At 44.4% G+C, this 20973-nt stretch overlaps 2 protein-coding genes across 4 annotated transcripts in view; both read left to right on the top strand.

The window, feature by feature from the left end:
* LOC309328050 (vomeronasal type-2 receptor 26-like) overlaps positions 1–20973 on the top strand; it is a gene marked incomplete at its 3' end in the record, with an annotated part of 41475 nt that overhangs the window by 18941 nt on the left and 1561 nt on the right. Inside the window, exons 1-4 of one of the 2 annotated variants that reach the window (XM_081837924.1) lie at positions 15275–15691; positions 17242–17458; positions 18894–19121; positions 19868–19994. In XM_081837924.1, the coding sequence (XP_081694050.1) occupies positions 17309–17458; positions 18894–19121; positions 19868–19994 (505 nt within the window). In that variant the 5' untranslated portion in view covers positions 15275–15691; positions 17242–17308. Of the gene's footprint in view, positions 1–15274; positions 15692–17057; positions 17459–18893; positions 19122–19867; positions 19995–20973 lie in introns of those variants that run through there. The other variant, XM_081837922.1, reaches the window with a different exon arrangement.
* Positions 4051–11576, top strand: LOC309328023 (vomeronasal type-2 receptor 26-like). Of its 2 annotated transcripts, none has more exons than XM_081837851.1 (4): positions 4051–4629; positions 5564–6418; positions 9922–10048; positions 10674–11576. In XM_081837851.1, exons 1-4 carry the CDS (start codon positions 4318–4320, stop codon positions 11570–11572), a joined length of 2193 nt encoding a protein of 730 aa, XP_081693977.1. In that variant the 5' UTR covers positions 4051–4317; the 3' UTR covers positions 11573–11576. The 2 variants fall into 2 exon arrangements, with proteins under 2 accessions (XP_081693977.1, XP_081693976.1); XM_081837850.1 differs by lacking the exon at positions 4051–4629 and adding an exon at positions 7429–7656 and having other exon boundaries at positions 5619–6418.

The raw sequence follows: 20973 nt of genomic DNA, 5'->3' as shown, positions 1-20973 counted from the left end.
AAGCTTAAATTTTTACAGCTGTAATTCTTTATATCAAATCCCTTGACATCTTAACATTCCGAAATTTTACAACAATTTTTAAGATAAATTTTAAATTTTTTCCAGTCCTCTTCCACTGTCTCTCTCCTCTGGTCACGAATTCTGCCGGTCATCTCTGCCAGTCCCATAAATTCAGTCACCTTGGTCTGCCATTCTTCCAGAGTAGGTAGTTCTTTAGTCTTCCAATACTTTGCCAAAAGAATTCTTGCTGCTGTTGTTGCGTACATTAAAAATGTTCTATCTTTCTTTGGAATCATTTGGCCTACCATGCCCAAGAGAAAAGCCTCCGGTTTCTTTGCAAATGTCCACTTAAGGATTTTCTTAATTTCATTATAGATCATTTCCCAGTAGGCCTTAATCTTCGGGCAGGTCCACCAAAGATGATAAAAAGTTCCTTCGCATTCATTACACTTCCAACAGTTGTTATTGGGCAAATGATATATCTTTGCAAGCTTGACTGGGGTCATGTACCACCTATAGATCATTTTCATTATATTCTCTTTTAAGGCACTACATGCCGTGAATTTAATACCTGTGGTCCATAACTGCTCCCAGTCAGCAAACATAATATCATGACCAATGTCTTGTGCCCACTTAATCATAGCTGATTTAACCGTTTCATCCTGTGTGTTCCATTTTAGCAGCAGATTATACATTCTAGACAAATTCTTAGTATTGGGTTCTAACAATTCTGTTTCTAGCTTTGACCTCTCCTTCTGGAATCCTAGTTTCCTGTCCTGCTTAAAGGTCTCATTAATCTGGTAATAATGTAACCAGTCTCGGACTTTAGGTTTTAATTTCTCAAAACTCTGTAGTTTCAACTTTTCACCACCATATTCTATAATTTCACAATATTTTGGCCAGTCTGAATCCATGTTCAGTCTTTTTACCGCCTTAGCTTCCATTGGTGACAACCACCTGGGGGTTTTACTCTCCAACAAATCTTTATATCGATTCCATACATTATACAGTGCTTTCCTGACAATATGGTTTTTAAAGTTTCTATGAACCTTTACCTTGTCGTACCATAAGTATGCATGCCAACCAAAGTTATTATCGTAGCCTTCCAGATCCAAGATATCTGTATTCTCAAGAAGTAGCCATTGTTTCAGCCAGCAAAAAGCTGCTACTTCATTTTAAAGTCTTAAGTCCGGCAGGGCGAAACCCCCTCTATCCTTTGCATCAGTCAAAATCTTAAATTTTATTCTGGGCTTTTTGCCCTGCCAGACAAATTTAGATATATCTTTCTGCCACTTCTTGAAACAATCCATTTTATCTAAAATTTGCAATGTCTGGAACAAAAATAACAATCTCGGCAATACATTCATCTTGATAACAGCAATTCGACCTAACAAGGAAAGTCTCAGCCTGGACCATATATCAAGATCTTTCTTCACTTCCAACCAACATTTCTCATAATTATCTTTAAATAGGTTCACATTCTTAGATGTTAAATTCACCCCCAGATATTTCACTCTTTTTGCAATTTCCAAACCGGTTTCCCTTTGGAAACTATCTTTTCCCCCCATCGTTAGATTTTTTTCCAACACCTTTGTCTTATGTTTGTTTAATTTAAAACCTGCTACTTGACCAAATATTTCAATTAATTCCAGAACTCTTTTTGTACTGGCTTCTGGCTGTTGCAATGTCAAAACTAGGTCATCTGCAAATGCTCTTAACTTATAATGTTTAGTTCCGACCTGTATTCCTTTAACCAGCTGGTCCCTTCTAATCATATTCAGCAAGACCTCCAGTACCGATATAAACAATAGGGGGGATATTGGGCATCCCTGTCGTGTCCCTTTCTCAATTGGTGATGAAACTGGCAGCAGGGAGGGGAAGGGGCAACAGGCTTGTTTCTGCTCCCCCCTCATTACAATGCCTTGAAAACACTTGAAGGAGGCTGCTGAGGGATTATTCTGTGTGGATCATTGTCTCTGCTACTTCCAATGGACCAGCTGAGGCAAAGGGATCATTATTCTCTCCCCTGTTATTATCAATTACATGGTAATAATCTGCTTCTGATTAGACCTCCATAGACTTCAAGGAATCCAGTCTAAAAAGAATTAAAACCCTCTCTGCCATCCCCAGCAAATGCTAAGGTGCTGCCGACTCGTTTAGTGAGCTTTCCCCTGGAGTTGGATTCTAGGTCTTGGGAATTTAGCTGGTGCATTCGGAGAGTGCCAGTTAAGGCAAGCTGCTGTACTGAGGCTGTTTCTAATGCCAATGCTGATTAGAAGCTAACGGGGATATCTCTGTCTAGGAAAAAGTATTGTTCCTAGTATGGCAATGTTGATGCTGTTAATCTTCTCTCTGCCTCATATGGTGACTATGTCAAATGTCAATCGGAGCATCAGTCACCTCCATATCCCTCACAAGTACTATCAGCCAGGTGATCTTATCATTGGTGCACTTGCTTCTCACATCGTGTCCTCTGTTGACTATGAAACCTTCAAACAATGGCCATCCATCCATCAGATTCTTAATCCATTGTAAGTATTGCATTGTAAGTTTCCATGTCATATTAATTCCTAAGTTACCATGTGGGCTCAGAAATACATCCTATTTATTTTCGCTATGGGGATTTATTACTTCTAGGGAGGGGTGCAAAATATCCCTCCTCCGAACATGGATTCAGTCTTCAACTTAACCCTGCCCACCACCTGAATTTTAACATCTAAAATGTTCAACACAAACAATAAATTTCTAGTCAAGCTTGTAGGAATGAGGTGGATTATCTAGGATTGAGCTTGGAAGCAAAGAAAGAGGAATCTTGCAGAGAGATACCACATTATGTTCTGGGTGGTGTGTTTCTCTCTCACCCCCAAGCTCCCCCACCCAATTTTCCAGAAGAAGAAGAAGTGTTTGGATTTGATATTCCGCTTTACCATTATCCTAAGGAGTCTCAAAGTGGCTAATGATCTCCTTTCCCTTCCTCCCTCATAATAAACCCTCTGTGAGGTGAGTGAGGCTGAGAGACTTCAGAAAAGGGTGACTAGCCCAAAGTCGCCCAGTAGCTGCATGTGGAGGAACGGAGAATCGAACCTGGTTCAGCAGATTACGAGTCCAATGCTCTTAACCACTACACCACACTGGCGTAACGGAGCGGAGGAGCCATGGCCACGACCAGTAACATGGGTACCATAATCTAGAGAGCTCAGCATTCTGATGTCAACAGGAAATGGGTGAACGGCCAGTAGGAACCATTGGTCTACCTAGCTCAGGCCTGTCTACACAGAGTAGCAGTGGCTCTCCAGATTTCAGACAGGGGTCTGCCCCAGGCCCATCTGTATCGTAAGCAGATGCTCTACCATTGGCTTTTTCAGAATCTTTACCACCGACCATCTGATTGGCAAGTCCAAGGGTCTGTGATTTAACCCACAGCGCCACCCGCGTCCCACCCAAAAGTACACAGAGTAATTGTCAAAACATAACAGGCAACAGAAGGTTCCCTGGTATCGGTAGTTTCATTTTTCTCTACACAAAGGCACAGAGTATGGGAAACAAGCAAGATGAATGGGAGCTTTTAATACAGGATGGCAAATATGACCTAGTAGGTTAGTAGGCATTACTGAAACCTGGTGGGATGAGACTCATGACTGAAATGTAGGACTTGCGGGGCAATCTGTTTTAAAGGTGTAGACCAAACAGGATGGGAGGAGGAGCATTATATGTAAAGGATGTGTACACTTGTGAATCAATCCATGACCTGGAGCATGGAAAACAGATTGAAAGTATATGGTTAAAATCAAAGGAGGGAGAAATAAGAGTGACCTCCAAGCCAGACTGAAGACTTGGATGATGCCTTCCTAGAGTAGATTATGAAGCATTCCAAAAGAAGAGATATAGTGGTCATAGGAGACCTCAACTTCCCCAATATTTGTTGGAACTCAAACTCTGCCAAGACTGTAAGGTCCGACGAATTGCTCCATTGCATCGGGATTCAAGATTACTTTAACAGATTGGAGAATTGGGTTAACAAAATGTATTTCAATAGGGACAAATGTAAGCTTCTGCACTTAGGCAGGAAGTTCAAACTTCACAAATATAAGGTGAAGGACACCTGGCTTATTAGGATCTAGCCATCTTAGTGGAACTCAAGCTTCACTTGAGTGAATAGTGCAATGCAGTTTTTGGTGTGTGTGTTTAAACCAAATTCTTTATTGGTTTAATTAAATCTGCCTGTAAGCTGCCTTGTTGCTCCCTAACACTGAAAGGCAGGGAACCTAAGTTTCCTTAAGCAGATTCAGAAAAAATGGTACACAGCAAAACACTTTGATGTCCAACTCTCATTGCAGTGTTGTACCAAAATACTATCATCAAATTCTGGCCTTGGTGTTTGCAGTCAAGGAAATCAATAAGAATTCCCATCTATTACCTAATGTCACGTTAGGATTCCACATCTTTGATAGTTACTTCAGTGAAAGGATGACCTATTGGGCCACTTTGGAGCTACTCTCTACACACTATAGATTTTTACCCAACTACCAGTGTGACAAACAGAAAAACCTGAGGGCCGTCATTGGGGGACTTGACTTTGAGATTTCCCTCCACATGGCAGCCATCTTAGGTGTCTACAAGATTCCCCAGGTAAGAATCAAACATGGTGACGTCCCCTCATTCTTCTTTCCTCTGTCCTATCGAGAAAAGTTTTCCATTCCATCATAGCCCTCTTGACAATTTCAGATTGTATTTAATAATAGCTTTCCTCCGCCTTCATCCATTTCCCAGCCTTTGCATGATCTTCAGAGGGTAAGAATGGAGCATTTTGCAGATAGTTAAGCACACCTAGTCTATGTATGCGAACAGCTTGGTCTGCTGGCCTCAGGTAGACCCCAACCAGGATGAATCATGAGGCTGCTCACCGGTCGCTTGTCCATTACCTTAATTAATTTGACCTGGACAGTTTGGGGCTGTCACTGGTGCTGTCAACAGCTCACTGATTATCTTCCAAGTGAAATCAGAGACACACAGAGAGTATTTATATTCTATTACTTTAATCCACAGAAAGACATGAAAGTACACTCTCACTCTTGAGCTGCCACCAAACCAGCCATTGCTTCCTAGAAATCAGACCCTCCTGCTGCCTATGGTGGCTGCTAAGAACAATTCTCTTTTGGGTTCTGCTCTGAGACACACAGAACACATCTGGTCCTTTGGGAAGGAGGGGGCTCTGACAATCTCTTCAGTGACACCATGTCACTTGGCTGCTGTACTGTTTCTAACGCATCTGATTCCTGTCTCTGCTTACTGCTACCTTGCCCCCGTTCTTCATCACCTATTATTTCCCAGGTCCCTTTTCCTTCTCGGGTGTGACCCATATCAAACCGCCACACCATACTCTCCCCCCTTCCTTCTTTGTGGTAGGTTCTTAGGGTGCTGCTCTCCACCACTCCTTCTCATCTGCCCATTTCCTGAGGGGCTTACTAAGACAGTGGGTCCAAAGCGCTATGGTTTCATCATTGCTATCCATACATAATGTTTCTACTGCATTAATGGGAATTAAGTATCCGTTTCCTTCTAGCTCACTTATGGCTCCTTTGCCCCAGAGGATGCTGGTCAAAGGCAATCCACTCCCTTCTACCGGATGGTGCCCAATGAAGCCCATCAGTACACTGGGATTGTTGAGTTACTTCTGCACTTTGGTTGGACGTGGGTTGGGTTGCTCGCTGCGGATAGTGAGAGTGGAGAGAAGTTTATGGGAATCCTGCAAACTCTGTTTTTCCAGAGAGGCATTTGCTTGGCCTTTTCAGAGAGAACTCCAAAAGGCTCATATTTTGAAGAGTATTATGACATGATTCCCCAGTGGCTCCAAACCTATTACATGATTGCGGAAAGCAAATCCAATGCTGTCATTGTCTATGGAGAAGCCAAGTCCATGTTTTTTTTACAACTATGGCTAGCGGCAGGGGGTGCAGAAAACATGACATCTATGGAGAAGGTATGGATTATGACTGCGCAACTGGATTTCTCAGCAGTGGCCTTTCAAATGAGCCAGAGTATGCAACCATTTCATGGCTCCATCTGCTTCACAGTGCACTCAAAGGAGGTGCAAGGATTCAAGACCCTTCTTCGCTCCCTAAATCCTTTCATGGCAGGTGAAGATGGTTTTCTTCAGCAGTTCTGGCTGCAGACATTTTACTGTTTCTTTTCCAAATCCAGTACTGAGTTCAGTGAACCCTGCACTGGACAGGAGAAGCTGGACAGCCTCCCATCGTCTGGCTTTGAGATGAGCATGACTGGCCACAGCTACAGCATCTACAATGCTGTCTATGTTGTGGCACATGCTCTACATGATGCCATGTACAGATCCAGGGCAAAAGACAGAGGAATTGTGAGAAGATGTAGACCGCACCTTCAGAAATTGCAGCCTTGGCAGGTAATGGCTCTTTTTATATATATATATATATATATAAATATTATTTCATTTTATATTGCTGGCAAAGCAAAGACAAGGCAATTTTAACAACAGACAGAAATTGAAAGAAAAATAGCCAAACTCTAAAATAGGCAGGTAGGATGTGTAGTTGCACATGAGTTAAATAAAGACTTTAAAGTCCAAATTAAGTCCAATTTTATCAGATCACTAAGCATAGTTCCAGATTTGCCAGGTTTTGGGGGAGGGGGTTGTTTTGAAAACGGTGGTTGTGCTGTATATGCCAAATCATATAAAACGTGTCTAGTCCTTGTCAAAATCTCAAATTATTGGTGGTTATCTCTGTTATAGCTATATTCCAGAGTGAGCAGTATAAAGTGTTCAGCAGTAGATTTTGGGAGCCCCTATAGATCAAAATTTGCCGTTATTACTGCTATTGTTATTATTTTGTGATTACCGTATTTTTCGCACCATAGGGCGCACCGGACCATAGGGCGCACCCAGTTTTTTGGGGGGGAAATAAAGGGGAAAAAATTATTTCCCCCCCAGGCGCGGGGCTGGGGCGGGGGAAGCTCGAGCTTCCCCCGACCCCAGCCCCCAAACAGGCAGCTCTCTGCAAGCCGTGGGAGCGCTCCCGCTGCTTGCGGAGAGGTCCGCGAAGCCTGGACGCGCTGAGCTCAGCGCGCGCAGGCTTCAGCACGCAGGCAACTCTCCGCAAGCAGCGGGAGCGCTCCCGCTGCTTGCGGAGAGGTCCGCGAAGCCTGGAGAGCGAGAGGGGTCGGTGTGCACCGACCCCTCTCGCTCTCCAGGCTTCACCGAAAGCCTGCATTCGCCCCATAGGACGCACACACATTTCCCCTTCATTTTTGGAGGGGAAAAAGTGCGTCCTATGGTGCGAAAAATACGGTATATGAAATCTTGTCTACTGCCTTGGAAGAGGCAATGGCACTTTAAAAGGCGATGCTGAACATAAGATAAATTTGAGTTTTAAACAATTGGCCATCTCGATGCAGCTCCACCCATTTCTTAGGAGTGTCTCATTTAACAACAGTGCGGGAGAAGAAGTGTCTTTTAGTGAGAAGAGGGAATTAGAAGCTGGATTCGATATTACCAACTTGGTCACTTTCCCAAATAACTCCTTCATCAGAATGAAGGTTGGATGGATGAAATTGGATGCTCCCCCAGGAAAAGAGTTTTCCATCAATGAAGACAAAATGGTGTGGCACAGGAGTTTTGACCAGGTGGGGCATGATTTCAGCAAATTGCAACTCCAGTGTGTCCTAAATGTGATGCTTGCATCTTGGAAGCCTAGCGGAGACATGGATCCCCTATTTTTTCTCTCTTGTTGTTTATGAAAACCTCTATGAATGTTGTAGGGCTCTGATGCCTTAAAGCAGGCCAGGACATAGTTCATTATTATATGCTTGTTTTTTTATTGCATTTTTAGTCCACCTTTCCTCCAAGGAGCTCAAGGGCATGTGCTTACTTCCCATTGTATCCTAATGTCAGAGCTGCCCAAGGTCCCAGCTCACAAAGGACCAACGCCAGTTCCTTTTATATACAAAAGTCTTTATTGAAGTTCAGTTTCAATTTCAAAGCTGCGGCGCACAGCTCTACGTCTTAAACTCTAGACCGCTGAAGCTCCGTCTGAATCTCCTCCCCCCAGACACCAGTTTAAGACTCTAGCCTTGCTCCACCTCTTCCTTTGCTCTTTCCTCCTCTGGGTCCGCCTGTCCGCTGGGGTCTTGCCCTTTCTAGACTCTTCTGACGCTGAGTCCCCTGAGTCTTCCCCCAGCCTCCGGCGGGCTTTAGGACCTGGCTCCCCATCCGGGTTTTCTGCTGTCCCGCGCGCCTGTACATTTGAACTTGGCGTGCGCGCCCAGCTGGCAACCTTTCTCCTGACCGTTATACTGCTCCTGTCACTGCTCCCCCCTTCGGGGGAGCTAGCTGAATGTGACTTCTCCTCCGTTCCCTCACTCTGCGATAGAGGCGTGGCCAGCCCTGACTCATCTTCTCTCCCTACTGGAGGAGACGCTGGCCCTGACTCATGGGACTCTTCCCCCCCACTCCGCTCTGGTGGGGAAACTGGTCCTGATCTCCCGCTGCTGCTTTGGGAGTCCCCGCTGGCCCCTTGCTCCTGGTGTGTCCCCCCTGGGACCTCCCTTGCCCTGGCCATCGGCGCCCCCCTCTGGGAATCTTCTGAATCGCTGGAGAAGCTCATGGAATCTCTCGGGTCACTGTCATACTCCCCTACGCTGCCCTCAGATTCTTCCCCTTCGCTCTCCGTTTCCTCTCTTCCCTGTGCCTCTGCTCCTGAGCCCCTGACACCTAACAACAACCCTGTAAGGCAATGTAGACTGGGAGAAGCAGTGACTGGCCCAAGGTCACCCAATGAGTTTCATTTGAACCCTGGTCTTCCACTTCGCTGTCTAGCACATTCTTTAAAGAATTCTAGGCCAGCAGAGTGTGACCTAAGCCTAACCTCCAACCAAGTTCTTTGGGGAGAAAGAAAAGGGAGCTGAGCCTGGAGACAGATGAGGCAGACTTCTGTAGAGAATCCCTGGTTTGGAGGCTAGTAATTCTCAGGATATAGTAGCAGAAGTCTGGCAGAGCCCAGTAATATCCTTGTTTTTGAGGCTCCTTAACTTGTCTTACAATTGTCTCTTGGCCCAGTGTATTTAGTCTGGGGTTCTCAGTCCCCAATATTTGTGCTTTTTCAGGTGGAAAAACAGAAGGAACCTGACAGTGTATATGGTAGCTGCTTATTTAAATCAGGATGTCAAACATCCTTCCAACTCTATTTTAAATCCTTTTGAGTTTTATAAGAAATTAATTTCCCAAATAATTTCCCTGAAGGAGCGTCTCCACCCCCATCGTTCCGCCCGGACGCTGAGGTCCAGCGCCGAGGGCCTTCTGGCGGTTCCCTCATTACGAGAAGCAAAGCTACAGGGAACCAGGCAGAGGGCCTTCTCGGTAGTGGCACCCGCCTTGTGGAACGCCCTCCCATCAGATGTCAAAGTGATAAATAACTACCTGACATTCAGAAGACATCTTAAGGCAGCCCTGTTCAGGGAAGTTTTTAATCTGTGATATTTTAGTGTATTTCTGGTTTTTATGGAAGCCGCCCAGAGTGGCTGGGGAAACCCAGCCAGATGGGCGGGGTACAAATAATAAATTAATATTATTATTATTATTATTAAATAATAATAATATTAGTCTTCAGGTAAACTCCCTCCCTCCCTCTTTCCTTTTGATTTATATTTTTTTAAAAAGACATTGAAATGGCCAAAACTTCATTTTCAGAGTCACAAAAACATTTTCTGTCTCATTACATGCCATTAATGGCTGTTGACAGCTCATTGCTTTCAAAATTCTCTGAATATTCAGCAGGCCATTTCTCCCAGCCACTTGATCCCTTGCAGCCCAGAAAATGGAGTTCAGGTTCTCCAAATGTCCACTATTCCCCATGTGCTAAATATTTCCTAATGGTTAATTAACATTCACAGGTCCCACCCCTCTCTCAATGCAACAAAAATTGCCCTTCTGGTACTAGGAGAAAAAAGAAGGAAGGGGAGAAATTCTGCTGCTATGACTGTGCTCCGTGTTCAGAAGGCAAGATTTCATACCAGAAAGGTAGGAGACATTAGGGAGCTTTCAGATATGTGTCATATTAGATTTCCTTTGCAGGGTCTGTGGCAGTGTGAATAGGGGTCACAGTTGCTGCTATTGATGTAGGTCTGATTTCCATGGTGATTGAAGTTCACAGACGTGGAGCTCTTCATTGCAACCAGGTGATGGCCCAGCAACGAGGCCCAGCATTTTGAAAGAGGTGCTTTGCAAGCCCAAATGATCAGATGATGGTTGGGGTTTACAAAGCACACTGTTACCTGCCCTACACCTAACATCAGAGATGACATCAGATACAGGGCCGGTAGGTGTAACTTGCTAATATGGCCCCATGGGCCAGAGGTTTTCTATCACTGGATTACCTGGGTGGTGATGGAGATGAGTTGCACCGGTGCACCTGCAGGGCACAGGCCTCCTGCTGTCCAGACCCACCACCTTGCTGTCCCGGCAAATGACTGTGAGATCATTGTCTGGGGCAGGGGGGTTCAAAGCCCTTTCTCCCCATGCTACTTGCACCTGTGTCTCAAAAAGATCGTCTCTTCCACATCCAACTGGTAAGTCCCATACTGCCAGGAGGATGCATACCTATTCTCAAGTTGTACCCTTAAAGGGAATCCTTTCTTCTTTTCAGACATGAATGACTGTGTCGGATGCTCAGAAGATCACTATCCAAACAGGAACCGAACACAATGCATTCCAAAGTCCATCAGCTTCTTGACTTTGGAAGAACCGCTTGGGATGAGCTTAGCTTTTGGCTCCGTATTCTGCTCTTTGCTCACCCTATTGTCCCTCGCCATCTTTCTGAAGCATCAGGACACACCGATTGTCAGGGCCAATAATCAGGACCTCACGTACATTCTCCTCCTGTCTCTCCTTCTCTGTTTTCTCTGTCCCCTCATCTTCTTCAGCCGGCCAGACAGAGTGACCTGCCTTGTCCGACAAATGGCTTTTGGTGTGGTTTTCACAGTGACTGTTTCTTGTGTGTTGGCCAAAACCATCACCGTTGTTCTGGCATTCATGGCCACTAAACCAGGATCCAGAATGAGGAAATGGGTGGGGAAAAGACTGGCAAGCGCCATTGTGTTGACTTGTACTATTATCCAAGCTGGTATTTGCACTGTGTGGCTGGGAACCTCTCCCCCATTCCCCCATTTTGACAAACACTCTGTGAGGGGAGAAATTATTCTGGAATGTAATGAAGGGTCAGCTGCCATGTTTTACTGTGTCCTGGGCTACATGGGCCTCCTGGCCATTGTCAGTTTTGTTGTAGCATTTTTAGCCAGGAAACTGCCTGACAGCTTTAATGAGGCCAAATTCATCACCTTCAGCATGTTGTTATTTTGTAGTGTTTGGATCTCCTTTGTTCCGGTCTACCTGAGCTCCAAGGGAAAACACATGGTGGCTGTGGAGATCTTCTCCATCTTGGCCTCTAGTGCTGGTTTACTGGGTTCCATCTTTTTCCCCAAATGCTACATTATCATATTGAGGCCTGATCTAAATGACAAACAGCAGTTAATAAAGAAGAAATAGCAAAGTGCCCTGTTGTCACTCTTTTCTGTTACTCCAGAACATGGATGATGAATTTGCTGCTGACTCCTTGATATAACTTTATTTTATTTGTTTGTTGAAGTTCTTATGTGCATAAAAAAAAATCAGATGGTTCTCCCCCACCCTGAGATGTGGTCCCCATGTTTGGGAGCCCAAAGGCACAATTGGAAAACTAAGGAACTCTTGTGGACACACAAAAAAACCACCATTTTCAAAAAAGAAAGTGTGGAGATGCCCAGAAACTCCACCTCCATCCTTTTTTGTAACTTGAATCCATTGGTTTGGGTCCTACTCTCTGTAGCAGGAGACAGGCTTGCTGCATCTTCCATGTGACAGCCCTTGAGATACTTGAAGATGAGTATCATATCTCCTCTCAGTCTCCTTTTTCCAGGCTAAACATACCAAGCTCCCTAACCCTTCCAATTCTACAATTCTCTGTTTATTTAGGTGAAAATATATAGGGGCCCTAAAAAGGCCTGCAGACAGGGCCCAACGGACCATTTGTCCATCATCACAGCCATGCCTTGAAGTCACTCGAGTCTGCTCACAATTGTTCCTTTCCAGTCAAATTCTACCAGTGGTTAGAATTCATCTTGGCCCCATGGGTTTACCTGCCCCATGCCTGGCCTTACATAACACCAGCTGATGGACATGTGAATGTGGTTTGGACCCTCAAGTCCTACATTTCCCCTCAAGTCCTACATTTCAGTCATGAGTCTCATCCCACCAGGTTTCAGTAATGCCTACTAACCTACTAGGTCATAGGAGATAATATCCCTATGCTATGAGGAGAAAATGAAAAGGAGGGAAATACCCCTCTTCCCAGAGAGAGTGACAGATGCCACATATACCTATTCTGAACTCAGAATTGTAGATGCAGCTCTCTGTGTGTATGAAGGAGTACTTACAGAAGAGCCAGGACAGAAATTCCCTACCTCAAGTTTTGTTTTAAATTTTGCCTCCCTTACAGGCCTGTGTTCTGAAGTCTAGTGCTGCATCCTTGGAATCCGAGAGTCAGGGCCGAGCTCACAATCCCCTTTGTGTCTCAAACTCTGCTCTTGAATGCACTTTCCTCTTCTCAAAGCAGCACGAGAGAAAAGAGGGTTTAGCTGAAGTCACAAGGGCAGTCATTGCCTGGGCACAGTATTTTCCAGGGCAGGTTTTGCTCCTCACACCACCCATGCCAGCCCTGTTCTGCTTTGCAAGTCCGATCCCACATCCCAGCCCCTCAAAGCAGCGTGGGGCTGGCAGGGCGTCAGGAGGATGTAATGGGCATGTGCCCTTCCTGCTGCATCCTCCTCATGTCACCCACCCAGCCTGTCATGGATGCTTGAGTTGTGATCCCTGCACTGCAGGTGGTCTAGCTTGATGACCTGTGGGGCCCCTTCCAATTCTACAATTCTCTGTTTATTTAGGTGAAAATATCTAGGGGCCCTTAAAAGGCCTGCAGACAGGGCCCAACGGACCGTATGTCCATCATCACAGCCATGCCTTGAAGTCACTCAGAGTCTGCTCACAATTGTTCCTTTCCAGTCTAATTCTACCAGTGGCTAGAATTCATCTTGGCCCCATGGGTTTACCTGCCCCATGCCTGGCCTCACGTAACATCAGCTGATGGGCATGTGAATGTGGTTTGGACCATGAGCCCAATGGAGAGGCTTGGTTGGCCTAACTGCTGCAGGACAGAGGTCCTTGTTGATTCCCAGCAAGGAGCTTTCTCTACCTGTGTAGATTCTCTTGAGTGATTGACAACTTTTAGGGTTCTGGATTGTGTAAGAAAGTACAGTAAGTAGAGAAAGCTGCAGATGCTCTCTTCTGAGAACACAGTAGGTGATGAAACTGGCAGCAGGGAGGGGAAGGGGCAACAGGCTTGTTTCTGCTCCCCCCTCATTACAATGCCTTGAAAACACTTGAAGGAGGCTGCTGAGGGATTATTCTGTGTGGATCATTGTCTCTGCTACTTCCAATGGACCAGCTGAGGCAAAGGGATCATTATTCTCTCCCCTGTTATTATCAATTACATGGTAATAATCTGCTTCTGATTAGACCTCCATAGACTTCCAGGAATCCAGTCTAAAAAGAATTAAAACCCTCTCTGCCATCCCCAGCAAATGCTAAGGTGCTGCCGACTCGTTTAGTGAGCTTTCCCTGGAGTTGGTTCCTAGGTCTTGGGAATTTAGCTGGTGCATTCAGAGAGTGCCATTTAAGGCAAGCTGCTGTACTGAGGCTGTTTCTAATGCCAATGCTGATTAGGTGCAAACGGGGAAATCTCTGTCTAGGAAAAAGTATTGTTCCTAGTATGGCAATGTTGATGCTGTTAATCTTCTCTCTGCCTCAAATGGTGAATATGTCAAATGTCAATCGGAGCATCAGTCACCTCCATATCCCTCACAAGTACTATCAGCCAGGTGACCTTATGATTGGTGCACTTACTTCTCACATTCTGTCCTCTGTTGACTATGAAAACTTCATACAATGGCCATCCATCCATCAGATTCTTAATCCATTGTAAGTATTTCAATTTTTCAATTCCCATGTCATATTAATACCTAAATTAGCATGTGGGCTCAGAAATACTTCCTATTTATTTTCGTTATGGGGATTTATTACTTCTAGGGAGGGGTGCATAATATCCCCTCCTCATACACAACATAGGATCAGTCTTAGACTTAACCCTCCCCACCACCTGAATTTGAAGAACAGGAGTTTGGATTTGCTAGCCTGCTTTACCACTACCCTAAGGAGTCTCAAAGCGGCTCACAATCTCCTTTCCCTTCCTCCCCCATAACAAACACTCTGTGAGGTGAGTGAGGCTGAGAGACTTCAGAGAAGTGTGACTAGCCTAAAGTCACCCAGCAACTGCATGTAGAGGAAGAATCGAACCTGGTTCACCAGATTACGAGTCCACTGCTCTTAACCACTACACCACACTGGCTTAATGGAGAGGAGGAGCCATGGCCACGACCAGTCACATGGGTGTCATAATCTAGGGAGCCCAGCATTCTGATGTCAACAGGAAATGGGTGAATGGCCAGTAGGAGCCGTTGGTCTACCTAGCTCAGGCCTGTCTACACAGAGTAGCAGTGGCTCTCCAGATTTCAGACAGGGGTCTGCCCCAGCCCAACCTGTATGGTAACCAGATGCTCTACCATTGAGTTTTATGGAATCTTCAAAGAAAAAGCACAAAGAGCAATTGTCAAAACATTACAGGGAGCAGAAGGTTGCTTGGTACCGGGGGCAATAGCTTCATTGATGAATGGGAAACTGAGGTGGGGCTCCAGAAACCTGCAAAAGGGCAACAAACTACAAGGAGGAAGCAGCTGGAGGTAATGACTCCGAGTTTCAGTTGTCTCTTCACAAAGGCACAGGGTATGGGAAACAAGCAAGATGAATTAGAGCATTTAATACAGGATGACAAATATGACCTAGAAAGTGAGTAGGCATTGCCTTGGAGTTCAATATTTCTTTAACAGATTTGAGAACTGGGTTAACAAAATGAATTTCAATAGGGACAAATGTAAGCTTCTGCACTTAGGAAGGAAGAACCAACTTCACAAATATAAGCTGAAGGACACCTGGCTTATTAGGATCTAGCCATCTTAGTGGAACTCAAGCTTCACTTGAGTGAACAGTGTGGTACAGTTTTTGGTGTGTGTGTTTAAACCAAATTTTTATTGCTTTAATTAAATCTGCCTGTAAGCTGCCTTGTTGTTCCCTAGCACTGAAAGGCAGGGAACCTAAGTTTCTTTAAACAGATTGACAAAAAATGGTACACAGCAAAACACTTTGATATCCAACTCTCATTGCAGTGTTGTACCAAAATACTACCAGCAAATTCTGGCCTTGGTGTTTGCAGTCAAGGAAATCAACAAGAATTCCAATATATTACCTAATGTCACATTAGGATTCCACATCTTTGATAGTTACTTCAGTGAAAGGATGACATACTGGGCCACTTTGGAGCTACTCTCTACACACTACAGATTCGTACCCAACTACCAGTGCGACAAACAGAAAAACCTGATGGCAGTCATTGGGGGACTTGACTTTGAGATTTCCCTCCACATGGCAGCCATCTTAGGTGTCTACAAGATTCCCCAGGTAAGAGACAAACATGGTGATTTCCCCTCATTCTTCTTTCCTCTGTCCTGTTGAGAGAAGTTTTGCATTCCATAATAGCCCTCTTGACAATTTCAAATTGTATTCCATAAAAGCTTTCATCCGCCTTCATCCATTTCCCAACGTGTGCATGTTCTTCAGAGGGTATGAATGGAGCAGTTGTACACACCTAGTCTATGTATGCGAACAGCTTGGTCTGCTGACCTCAGGTAGACTCCAACCAGGATGAATTACGGCGGCTGCTCAATAGTCACTTGCACATTACCTTAATTAATTTGACCTGGAGAGTTTGGGCCTGTCACTGCTGCCGTCAACAGCTCACTGGTTATCTACATAGTGAAATCAGAGACACACAGAGAGCATTTATATTCTATTACTTTAATTCACAGGAAGACATGAAAGTACACTCTCACTCTTGAGCTGCCACCCAGCTTGCCATTTCTTCCTAGAAATCAGACCCCTCCTGCTGCCTCTGGTGGCTGCTAAGAACAGTTCTCTTTTGGGTTCTGCATAGCATGTCTGGTCCTTGTGGAAGGAGGGGGCTCTGACAAACTCTCCTGAGAGAGAATGTCACTGGGCTGCTGTTTCTCAGAAATCTGACTCTTGTCTTTGTTCATTGCTACTTTGCTCTGGATCTTCATCACCTATTATTTCCCAGTTCCTTTTTCCTTCTTGGGTGTGACCCGTCTCAAACCACCACACCATACTCTCCCCCCTTCCTTCTCTCTGGAAGGTTCTTGGGGTGCTGCTCTCCACCATTCCTCCTCATTTGCCCATTCCCTGACGGGCTTACTAAGACACTGGGACCAAAGCACAATTGTTTCATCATTGCTATCCACACATAATCAATGTTTCTACTGCTTTAATGGGAAATAAGTGTCTGTTTCCTTCTAGCTCACTTATGGCTCCTTTGCCCTAGAGGATGCTGGTCAAAGCCAATCCACTCCCTTCTACCGGATGGTGCCCAATGAAGCCCATCAGTACACTGGGATTGTTGAGTTGCTTCTTCACTTTGGATGGATGTGGGTTGGGTTGTTCGCGTTGGATAGTGAGAGTGGAGAGAAATTTATGGAAATCCTGCAAACTCGGCTTTTCCAGAGAGGCATTTGCTTGGCCTTTTCAGAGAGAACTCCAAAAGGCTCATATTTTGAAGAGTATTATGACATGATTCCCCAGTGGCTCCAAGCCTATCATGATATTGCAGAAAGCAAAGCCAATGCTGTCGTTGTCTATGGAGAAGCCAAGTCCTTCTGTTTTTTGCAACTATGGCTAGCAGCAGGGGGTGCAGAAAATGTGACATCTATGGAGAAGGTATGGATTATGAGTGCTCATCTGGATTTCTCAACAGTGGCCTTTCAAATAAGCCAGAGTATGCAACCATTTCATGGCTCCATCTGCTTCACAGTGCACTCAAAGGAGGTGCAAGGATTCAAGACCCTTCTTCGCTCCCTCAATCCTTTCATGGCAGGTGAAGATGGTTTTCTTCAGCAGTTCTGGCTGCAGACATTCTACTGTTTCTTTTCCAAATCCAGTACTGAGTTCAGTGAACCCTGCACTGGACAGGAGAAGCTGGACAGCCTCCCATCGTCTGGCTTTGAGATGAGCATGACTGGCCACAGCTACAGCATCTACAATGCTGTCTATGTTGTGGCACATGCTCTACATGATGCCATGTACAGATCCAGGGCAAAAGACAGAGGAATTGTGAGAAGATGTAGACCGCAGCTTCAGAAATTGCAGCCTTGGCAGGTAATGGCTCTTTTGTTGTTGTTGTTGTTGTATATCTTTTAACTATTGTTTCATTTTATATTGTTGATAAAGCAAAGACAACTGTCAGGGAACTGCCATCGGCTCAGGGGCGAGAGGGGAAAAGCCAAATGGATTACAGAGAGCCCCCAAATATGGTGGGAAGCAGCACTTCCTCAGCGGAGTAAGGTAGCCATGCCTCTAGTGAAGAGGAGATGCAGGTCTCGGAGGAGGCAAGGCGGTGCCAGGACACCCTGCCTGAGCAAAGTGTGGAGGAGAGAGCCCCCCCGTTACCCACGCCTTCCTTGCGCAGTAGGCTTCCGCGGAGAGAGGGGAGGCGCAGACTGGGCGTCAAGAAACTACTCTGCTGGGGAAGGTTTAAGGATCGCCCACTCTCAGATTCTGCCAGTGAATGAGCAAGACACGGAATAGAGGCGCTCTGCTATCCAAAGGTTTTTTTTCACTGATAAGAAAGCTTTAAAACAGACTATTGCAGCATATTGCCTGATTGCTCTCGAGCAACCAACCTATACCTCTAACAACAACATTTTTAACAACAGGCAAAATTGAAAGAGGAATAACCAAACTGTAAAATAGGCAGGTAGGATGTGTAGTTGCACGTTGAAGCTGCAGAAGAAAGCATATAGTGTTTTGCTAGAATGGGAAACAAAAGATGAGGAGGTCGAATCAGTCATGATCAAATGGGCACAACATAGAGGACATAATATACAATTTGAGGACTGGGAAAAATTGTGGAAAGTAAATTTGAAATTTACAGATTGTTCTCTTTTGAAAGAAAATTATATGAAAATAATGTATAGATGGTATATTACACCAGTACAGATAGCAAAAATGTATAAAACCGGGTCAAACATATGTTGGAAATGTAAAGAAAAAGAAGGAACTTTTTATCATATGTGGTGGGAATGTAGAGAAGTTCTTTAAAAAATGGGAAATGAAATACAATGAATTGAAAAAAAACACACGTTTAAAATGACATTTGTAAAAAAACACCCAGAAGCATTTTTGTTAGGGATTGTAGGACAAGACCTGCCAAGAAAAACAAAGAATTTATTTATGTATGCTACAACAGTGGCAAGAGTCTTGATAGCACAAGGATGGAAGAATGAGGAAATCCCAACAAAAGAACAGTGGCAAGAAAAACTGATGAGCTATGCAGAGTTGGCTAAATTGACACACAAACTGTGGGATAAGGACAACTGTGACTTTAAGGAAGAATGGGACCTTTTTACAAATTATCTAAAAAGACGACAAAATGAATTGGACCCCTTGGCAGGTTTTGAATAAACATACACAAATATATTGGTTGATAACATGATAGATCTTGGAAGAGGCAATGGCACTTTAAAAGGCGATGCTGAACCTAAGATAAGTTTGAGTTTTAAACAATTGTCCTTTTTCTGCCATCTCAATGCAGCTCCACCCATTTCTTAGGAGTGTCTCATTTAACAACAGTGCGGGAGAAGAAGTGTCTTTCAATGAGAACCAGGAATTAGAAACTGGATTCGATATTACCAACTTGGTCACTTTCCCAAATAACTCCTTCATCAGAATGAAGGTTGGATGGATGAATTTGGATGCTCCCCCAGGAAAAGAGTTTTCCATCAATGAAGACAAAATGGTGTGGCTCAGGAGTTTTGACCAGGTGGGGCAAGATTTCAGCAAATCACAACCTAGAAGTGTCCTAAATTAATGTCATTGTGGCATAGCTGGGGTTTGGATCCTGATCCTTTGCACTTACTTCTTACGCAGGCTTGCACAAATGTAGTGAAGCTATCAACTAGATAGGGACGTTATCTTTTGTTCCAGTGCTAAAGAGAATTATTTAAAGTTTTGGAGATGAGCTGAGTGGTATCTAAGTCTAACCTGCAGAGAACCTCTTTAGATAGCAGGCAAGGGGAGCTGGGCCTGCCGATAGACAGGCCAACTTCAGGAGAAAACACTTGGCTGGTTAGGGATAATAATGTTAAAACATGAATGGATCAGAAATTGTACAGCTTCTTCCTTAAATTACACTTAGTCATCTAAAACTGTTCCTTTTAACTGCAGGTTAAAACTCTGGTAAGTTTGCAAAAATGTATTTTTCCAAGCAATTTGGTCATTAAAGTTCCTATTCATATCTAATCTCTCCCTTTCAAAAAAGATTCTTGTTGAAATGGCCATAACTTCAACTGGGATATAAAGACATATTTAGTCACATTAGTTACAGATGCCATTATGGCTCTTAGTTTGCAGTAAAATGTATTTGTATTCAAAATATTCTTAGTATTCAGTGTGCCATTTCTCCAATTCACTTTATTGCTCGTAGCCCAGAAAATGGAATTCAGCTTTTCCAAAAGCCAATCATTTTCTGTGCACTTAACTGCTTTCATACTTAATTCAAATTGGCAGGTGCCGCCCCCCTCCCTTTGCAACAAAAAATGCCCTCCTGGTTCCAGCAGAAAGAAGAAGGAGGGGGAGAAATTCTGCTGCTATGACTGTGCCCAATGTCCTGAAGGCAAGATTTCATTTCAGAATGGTATGAGGCACTATATACATGTCGGATTTTTTTGCTCTCAGCTGTGCAGTTCCTCACCACAATCAGCCAGTGATCAGGTTTGCAAAGGGACACAGCACTTGGAAACAGACCCAACCATCAACTAATCACAGGGCTTGCAAAGTACAATTTTACCTGCCCTACTCCTAACATCCTAGGTGTGATTTGTCCTAAAAAGCTTGATGGGCAAGAGGTTCCCTAGCACTAGATTGCCTGGACAGCGATGGGGGCGGGGGAGTGGAGATTTGTTCTGCCAATGCACTTGTAGCGCACAGGTCTCCCACTGCCCTGCCCTGCCCCCTCACCATCCAGCTAAGCAGCAGAGATCTTGCAGTCAGGAAGGGAGCAGCTCTAGGGCACTGCCTTCCCATGCAGCTCACTCCTGAGGAACAACTCTAGTACAGCCAGGTTGTGTATATATTATAAAAATAGAATAAATTTTGATGATATGCACTGTCCAGACTCTTTATGTTCAAAACAGTTTGACTTTCATAATCATATAACTGAGAAGAACATATCTACAATCTCATACTTATTTCACATTGTTCCTTATAGTGAGTAAAAGTTTCTCCGTATTAACATCTTGGGATCCTCTTTTCAGCAGTCATTCTCCCTCTCCCTCCCTCTCTCTCTCTCTCTCTCTCTCTCTCTCTCTCTCTCTCTCTCTCTCTCTCACACACACACACACACGTGAAAAAACGGCAGTTACTCGAATAGCAGTCACAACAGAATGGAATGCCTCTCTCATGTGATTCACAGTCAGCCAATCAAACGAGAGAGCTACTGCTAAAGGAAAACACACAAACAACAATTCAACATAAACAAACATTCCCATTTCAGGAAATTAAACCCTTATCCTTAATAGACGAGTCCCTTACTGCTTGGAGTATGAGTAGCTCTCATATACAGACCCCTCACCTGCGATATCCCCCTCAGACAGACATGTCTCAGGAGGCCCTGG

This window comes from Podarcis erhardii (genome assembly GCF_964252035.2).
Source record: "Podarcis erhardii genome assembly, chromosome: 13".
NCBI lineage: Eukaryota > Metazoa > Chordata > Lepidosauria > Squamata > Lacertidae > Podarcis > Podarcis erhardii.
The sequence above is the reverse complement of the archived record's forward strand: the minus strand, read 5'-3'. Positions and strand labels throughout refer to the sequence as shown.

Bases quoted from the DNA above. Each gene is read 5' to 3' on its own strand.
- LOC309328023 (XM_081837851.1), top strand. From the start codon at position 4,318: ATGTCCAACTCTCATTGCAGTGTTGTACCAAAATACTATCATCAAATT. The intron at 4,630-5,563 runs GTAAGAATCAAA...GTTTCCTTCTAG, and splicing joins GTGTCTACAAGATTCCCCAG to CTCACTTATGGCTCCTTTGC. The intron at 6,419-9,921 runs GTAATGGCTCTT...TAACATTCACAG, and splicing joins AGAAATTGCAGCCTTGGCAG to GTCCCACCCCTCTCTCAATG.